The sequence below is a fragment of the Onychomys torridus genome, chromosome 1, assembly GCF_903995425.1.
Source record: "Onychomys torridus chromosome 1, mOncTor1.1, whole genome shotgun sequence".
Classification (NCBI taxonomy): Eukaryota; Metazoa; Chordata; class Mammalia; order Rodentia; family Cricetidae; genus Onychomys; species Onychomys torridus.
This window is the reverse complement of record NC_050443.1, coordinates 494378-501846: the sequence shown is the minus strand read 5'-3', so window position 1 is coordinate 501846 and position 7469 is coordinate 494378. Positions and strand designations below refer to the sequence as shown.

Sequence of the window (7469 nt, the reverse complement as noted above, 5' to 3'; positions counted from 1 at the left end):
TGTCTGTTCTGTGAATCTTTCTCAGTTTCAAGAGACTGATTGCTTCTATTAGAAAAGGATTTTGGCTAGTGTCTGGTGACTGTCATATCTGCCTCTCAATTTACATAAATCTCAGCCTTGACATCAGAAATCATAAATCTCAGTTTACATCACCTCAGAATGAACCCGACAAGCCCAGTGTTAGGCCTTTTGAAAGTTACCTGTATAAGGACTGAAAGTTGACTGTGACAGAAAAGTACCAAGTAAGTCGAGTCACTGAAGGAGTTCAGAGGAACATGTTGCAACAGATGTCATCTACACATTTCCTGAAAGTGGATGTGGGAAAAGGAACTGAGCAGCCAGCTCAAAACCTCAAAACCAGTCTTGCCTACTCACTGAGGTTGGAAGGACTACAATACCCTGGTCCTATTCTTCTGCTAAGAGTCCCGAAGAAGACCCTTGGACCAGCCATTGAGCCACCATGATCCCTAGGCTCCTTTCCCTTCTCTGCCTCCGTAAGTTGCTCTGGGTCATCCACTCCACCTCCAGGAAATCATAAAACTGGTGAGATGCTTGGATGGGAATTGAAGCCAGAACTCACACAGAACTCAGATCAGTGCCTGAGTGCACAGGATGAATCAGAAATCTTATTGTACATATTAGGGTAAAACCAATGCTCAATATGTAGTAGACATAGATGGGAGAAAACATAGGGGCTGGGCTGTAGGTGTGTTGGCAGGGTGCTTACCTAGTGAGCATGGAGTCCTGGGTTCCATCCCCAGTACTATAAACCAATTGTGGTGACACAAATCTGTAATCCCAGTACATGGAAGGTGGAGAGAAGAAGATGAATTGAAGGAAGAACATCTTCAGCTAAGTAAGGAGGTCAAGGCCAGTCTGGGCCACTGGGGACTACACACACACAGAGAGAGAGAGAGAGAGAGAGAGAGAGAGAGAGAGAGAGAGAGAGAGAGAGAACATAGGTACAATGTAAAGGACTCAAAACTGGCAAGTTCTATATGCTGTTACTAGCCAAGGCTGAGTCAGCAGTAGCTATTTCTCTTCTGTGATGCCAAGCTGTTATCACTAAGATACAACAGAGACCCACCACAGAAAGATCTTCTTGATTGTTATATTTAAATTATTTTGAGACAAGCTTTAACTATGCAACCCTGGCTGACCTGGAGCCTAGTACCTAGACCAGGCTGGCCTTGAACTCACAGAGATCCTCCTGCCTCTGCTCTCAAAAGCAGAGATTAAAGGCTGTGAGACCAGGTGATAAGATAGGGATAGGAGCTTGTACAACTCTGCCTAGCACTGTTTGATACAGTAATAACTACAGTAGGTGATCAGTGCTAGTCAACAACTTTCCGTGGCGGGGTGTGGTGGCACACTCGTGTATTCCCAGCTCTGGAAAGGTAGAGGCAGGAGTGTCAGAAGTTCAAAAACATGTGGTTACATAATTAATTGGTTCCTGAATGGGTACATGAGACCCTACATCAAAAATAATAATAATCCAGGTATGGTCGAACATCTTTAATCCCAGTACTGACAGCAGGAGACAGGTGGATGTCGATCTATCCTACAGAGTGAGTTCCAGGTCAGCCAGGGCTACACACAGAAATCCTTTCTCTAAGCACCAAAAGAAAAAAAAAAAAAATACAAGCATGAGCACAGGGCCCACCACTTCTTTCATTGGTATGTATGTATGTGTGTGTGTATGTATGTATGTATGTATGTATGTATGTATGTATGTATGTATGTATATGTTACATGCATGCATATGAGCACATATATACAACCATTTACCTTTAATCCTATGGATATGTGTCTATGACTGACTACTTGGGATTGGACTACCTACATGGGAGCTCATCCCTGGAGGAGACTGATTCTCCTCTCAGCAACAATTCACCATCTGTAGATCTCCATCTAGGGGTGACACCATGTAGAGGCATGAGGGCTTTTATTGTAGATATTTTTATTACATTTATTTATTTGTGTACATAGTAAATAAGATGTGTGCTTGTGTGTGTGTTCACATGGGTCCATGTGTATGTGCAGATGGGCATGCATTTGTGGAGACAAGAGATCAACCTCAGGGGTCTTCTTCACATGCTTTTCATGTTGGTATTTGAGACAAGGTCTCAATTTGACCTGAGGCTCACCAGTTGGGCTAGGCTGGCTGGCCGCTGAGCTCAAGGGATCCTCCTGTCTCCACCTCCCCAACACTGGGATGACAAGAATATGCCATCACAGTGATCTTTTTTACATGGGTGGTGAGTACCAAACTTGCTTGTGTTGAGAGCTTTACTGACAGAACCATCTCCCAAGCCTCCCTCCAGAGGGTCTTGTCTGTCCATTTTGAGACAGGGTCTCTCTATGCAATCCTGGCTATCCTAGAACTCACTGTGTAGACCAGGCTGGCCTCAAACTCACTGAGGTCCTCCTGCCTCTGACTCCTGAGTGCTGGGATTAAAGGAGTGCACCAGCTTCCTCTTCTAGTTCTTGATACTATTAAGAGTAGGCTAACTTCTAATCTCCCCAGTGTCCTACAAGGCTGGTGCCCCTTCCCTGGAGGAGAGGTGATGAACCAGGCAATGTGATCCATGATCCCACAGAGATGGTGATTGTAGGAAGCTTGGGGGTAGGGATGATAATTGGAAGTAAGTAAATAGAAGTAAGAACTCACCCTTGGAGTGAGAGCAACAAGATGATAATGGCCAACCTCAGACACAAGTCACAGCCCAGATGAGGGGCCATGTGGCTCCTGAGAGGGAGACTCTAAGTCATAAGATGACAGTGCTCTCAGTTACCCCTCTGGACCAGAGAGGAGGACTAGGAACTTGTGGCTCATGTGTGATTTTCTTCCTCAGGGCTGTGTGTTGGGCAATCAGACATTCCGGACAATGGTAAGTGGGTCTTCAGGCAAACTCTCCTTGATCCTTCACCCCCAATTTTTCCTCCCTCTCATATCTTTTGTATGTGCGTCCAAGTGCATATGTGAGTACACATGTGAGTGTACATTCATGTTGAAGCCAGAGGTCAACTACTGTGATATTTACTGCTGCCTGGGGGACCTGCCTCCAGTAGTGCAGGACTCAAAGGGAAATCCATGGTGTCAAAATACTGTGACTTTTTATCTGAGGGATAGGGGGGAAAAACATGCAATACTCTCTTGATGGTTTCCTTCTTTATTTTATCACTGTATTCTCTTCTCTACTGCTTATATGCCTCAATGAAGTCTTTCAGGCAATGTAGGGATTGCAAGGTGGTTACATTCTATTTTACCTGTGAGTACTTATAATGAATACAGGTAAAAACATGTTTTTTTGTCTCTTACATGATTAAAAAGAAGCCATCCTGGGGTTGGGGATTTAGCTCAGTGGTAGAGCGCCCTGAGTTCGGTCCTCAGCTCTGGAAAAAAAGAAAAAAGAAAAAAAAAAAAGCCATCCTAAGACCCAACATACATTTACATATAAGAAACTTGTTACAGATTATCAGAGTGTGATCAAGCAGTGGGTATCTTTCTTAGCCATCTTTTACTGGCAGGCTGCATAGTACTGTTCCAAAGAAGAATTCAGTCACTTTATTGTTTATCTTGAAAGGTAATCTTATAAAGAATCTTAAAGGAATCACAAACCTAAACTTTTACATGTAAAACAATCATTCAGCTCTACTTTAAATCTTGCGGGTGCATACCCACTCATCAGTAGTTTCTTATATTCAGAGATGGAGGGCAAAAATGGGTACAAGAAATTAATCATCACCTTTGATCATCAACCAATCCTGGCAAGGAAATTATGTCAGCTAGTAACAACTGGACTGCTTTGTGTTTCTGACCAGAACCTAATGAATCTGTAACTCACCTGTGTCCTTGTGAACTTTAGATTGTTTTCTGGGCTTTTTCATCTCAAAGCTATTATCAAAGCATCTCACCTAACCTGAAGTTATTTTAAGGTTTTGCTTCAGCCATGATGCACACCAAAACCTGTGAATGCACCTTACAACATTAAGATTAAAAGGATTTGAGCCTGCCTGGCTCTTGGAACTCAATCATTTTCCTTAATCATTAACCTGAACTGTGATATCTGCAGCTCCTTAGGTGAAAATCATAGGCCCTCGCTGTGTAACACTTCCTTGTATTTATTTTTAATCATCAAAACTCTGTTTAAACCAACATTATCGTGTTCAATTAGACAGTATAGCTTAAGAAGAAATCGTCTTCATAATAATTCACAAGTAAAAGTGCCTAGTAGAATGGGATATTTCCATGAGATAAACACACTACACTCCAGGCAGTGGGGATCTCCCCACACCCATTCACACCATGCAGATACCAGAGAAAACTCAGCAACAAATATGTGAAGGCACAGCAGAAGCAAAGGACATTCTGGAGTCTGTGGTCTAGAGGCCTTGCCTATCTGAGATTCACCCATCAGGGACTTGCCTGGGTGGGCTGAAACCTCAAACTTCAATTGCCACCTGCTGCTCTTCTGACACAGCCACTGGCAGGTGTTATTTCCCAGGAGTTTTCCATCCTTTTTATTTTAGTTCATTTTCTTATGTGTGCGTTTTGGTGGGGAGGCAGTACAGTAAATATTTTTTCTTTCTTTCTTTCTTTTTTGAGGCAAGTTTTTTCATTGGATCTGGGGCACAACAATTAGGGTAGACTAGCTGACCAGAAAGCCCAAGTGGTCCATAGGTTTCTACTTCCCCAGCAATGGGATTTCAAGCATACACTACCACATCCTGATTTCTATGCTGACTCCAGGAGTCCGACTCAAATACTCATGCTTGCACAACAAACACTTTACTAACTGAGTTGCCTCCACAGTGCAATCCCCTTCTCTATGAAAAAGAAGCAGGAAGGGCTCTGGGAGAAGGTAAGTACATCAGATACAGCTCTGAGCTCTGTTTGCTTCCAGGGCCACCTCCCAAGCCCAGCCTCAGCGCCTGGCCCAGCTCAGTGCTTCCCACCAAAAGCAGTGTGACAATGCGATGTAGGAGCCCTGCTCCAAGTGAATACTTCATCTTCAAAAAGGACGGTTTTGTTTTGGATTCTGGGAAACCATATGATTTGACAAAGAAGATGGCTGAGTTTCATATCGCTGAGTTACAGCAGAATGATGGAGGATATTACACCTGTGAATCCTACAGCAAATGGCCCAATGGCACCCGGACACAGCCCAGTGATGCCCTTCTCCTATTGGTCACAGGTAAGGAGGGTCTATCTCAGAGAGATATATGGCATCTTCAGACTGGGGTAAGGGAGGGACTGTGAGAAGGAATGAAGAAGGGTGGGATCTCCAGAGCAAGGGGGAGAGAAGTGGGAATGTGGATCCACCCAGGGTTTGTGGAAGTGAAAAAAACCTCTGTTTTAGAGTCATAGTGGACAATGAGAGGGATGAGGCTCAGGAGATCACTGCCATAAGAACAAAAAAGAAAAAAATCTTGCCAGGCAGTGGTGATACACGCCTTTAATTTCAGTACTGGGGAGGCAGATGCAAGTGGATCTCTTTGAGTTCAAGGCCAGCCTGGTCTACAGAGTATATTCCAGTACAAGGGCCTGTCTTGAAAAAAAAAAAAAAAAAGAACACCAGCAACAACAAAGAACAAGAATGTGCACAAGGTCTACAGCTTTTTCCTTGAGCTCAGAGCCTCTTTCTTGTCCAGGGTACTTGCTTAAGCCTTCCCTCCAAGCCTACCACAGGGGCACAGTGCCTGCAGGAAGCCAGGTGATATTGCAGTGCCAGAAAGCAGGCAGTGTGCTCAGACCAATAAGGTTTGCATTGCTGAAGGAGGGACGCTCAGCTCCTGTGCAGATGAGGAGCTCAACAGGAACGGTGCTTGACTTCTCTCTTCTGGACGTGACAGCCAGAGACTCAGGGAAATACAGCTGTGTGTACTACCAGGCAAAGGCTCCCTATCGGGCCTCAGACCCCAGCAATCCCCTTGAGGTCTCTGTGACAGGTAAGGTTTGCTATAATTTTATGGACACCTGTGGGAGGGGATAGTGGTTACACCTAGGCCCACAGTCCTGCAGCCACTTAGGAAATAATCACTCAGAGGCTTAATACTATTTACAAACTGTATGGCCTAATGCAGGCCTTTTGCTAGCTAGCTCTTATATCTTAAATTAATTTGTTATCATTTAATATAATTTCTATTAATCTATGTTTGCCATGTGTTCCAGGCTTTACAAGTCTGCTGGCATGTTGCTTCTTGGACAGCAGACTTGCATCTCTCCAGACTCAGCCTTTCTCTTTCCTGTCTCTCTCCTTGGATTCCTGTCTGCCTCTAAGCTGCCTTGCCATTGGACCAAGCAGCTTATTTATTAACCAATGGGGACAACATATATTCACAGCATACAGAAAGACATCCCCCAACAATTTAGCTGTGCCAATATTTATATTTTTATTGTTACCATTACTGTTTTGAGGCACATTATCACTATGTAGCCCTGGCTGGCCTTGTAACTCACTCTGTAGACCAGGGCAGCCTCAAATTCACAGAGATCTGCCTGCCTTTGCCTCGGAGTGCTGGGACTGCTACTCTGACTTCTTTTTATTTTAATTAGTCTTTCAGGTTAATATAAAATTAATCTTGTTGGGCTATAGAATTACTAAGAAAACAAATCTCTGGGCTTGTCTATGAGGGGTTATCTAGACAAGGTTAAGTGAGGTAGGAAAACTCTTCCTAAATGTAGGTGGTGCCATCAATGGGCTGGGATCCCAGACTAAATAAAAAGGCTACTGTGAACTGAGTCCCAGCATTATCTCCCTCTCTGCTTCCTGACTGTCGATGCTACATGACTGTCTGCCTCCTGCTTTCGCTGCCATGCCTTCCCACCATGATCGACAGCAACCTCACACAGTGAGTCAAAACAACCCCCTCCTTTGGTTGCTTCCGTCAGGTGTTCATCACTAACACGGTTAGCACACAAATTGGGGTGACTCTGTACAAGCAATAAGGACATTTATTGTCCTTCCCTCACACACTGCCCTGCCTGGCCCTGTCCCCCAGCCGCCCCCAAACTGCTTTCTTCTCTTCACCTGGTGAGTTTCCACGTCTGCTCTGCTGTTGCGTGCATTCCATTATACACTCTTTCTTCTCCCCAAATTCTCGCCCCCACTTCTCATGATCCCCTGTATAGTTCAGTGACCCTATATATAAACACACACACCTGCAGAACATACATACAATGTTAACCTAGTTTCCTCATCTGAAAGAAAACATGATGTTTACCTTCCTGAATCTGCTTTCTTTTATTTAACATAATGATCTCCAGCAGACTCCATGATCTTGCTTTTCTTCATGACTGTATAAAATTCTGTTAAGTACACACATCACATTTGCTCCATTCTTCCGCTGGTAGACATCAAGTCTGGTTTAGTTTCTTGATAATTATGACTAAGATGGCAATAAATATGGATGAGTAGACATCTCCATAGTACGTTGACTTCCAGTCCTCCAGATACATACCACGG

The 7469-nt window shown here is 44.0% G+C and overlaps 1 protein-coding gene across 1 annotated transcript; it reads left to right on the top strand.

Moving 5' to 3' along the window:
• The first annotated feature begins 460 nt into the window (after window positions 1-460).
• On the top strand, window positions 461-7143 carry LOC118588950 (T-cell-interacting, activating receptor on myeloid cells protein 1-like). Its single transcript, XM_036195680.1, has 5 exons — window positions 461-494; window positions 2856-2891; window positions 4908-5198; window positions 5656-5952; window positions 7136-7143. Exons 1-5 carry the CDS (start codon window positions 461-463, stop codon window positions 7141-7143), a joined length of 666 nt encoding a protein of 221 aa, XP_036051573.1.
• Window positions 7144-7469: the final 326 nt, after the last annotated feature.

What these genes read in the sequence shown, in the direction of transcription:
- LOC118588950 (XM_036195680.1), top strand. Translation starts at nt 461, where the DNA reads ATGATCCCTAGGCTCCTTTCCCTTCTCTGCCTCC. An exon ending in CCTTTCCCTTCTCTGCCTCC is followed by an intron (nt 495 to 2,855) that starts GTAAGTTGCTCT and finishes TTTCTTCCTCAG; the next exon opens with GGCTGTGTGTTGGGCAATCA. An exon ending in CCTTCTCCTATTGGTCACAG is followed by an intron (nt 5,199 to 5,655) that starts GTAAGGAGGGTC and finishes TTTCTTGTCCAG; the next exon opens with GGTACTTGCTTAAGCCTTCC.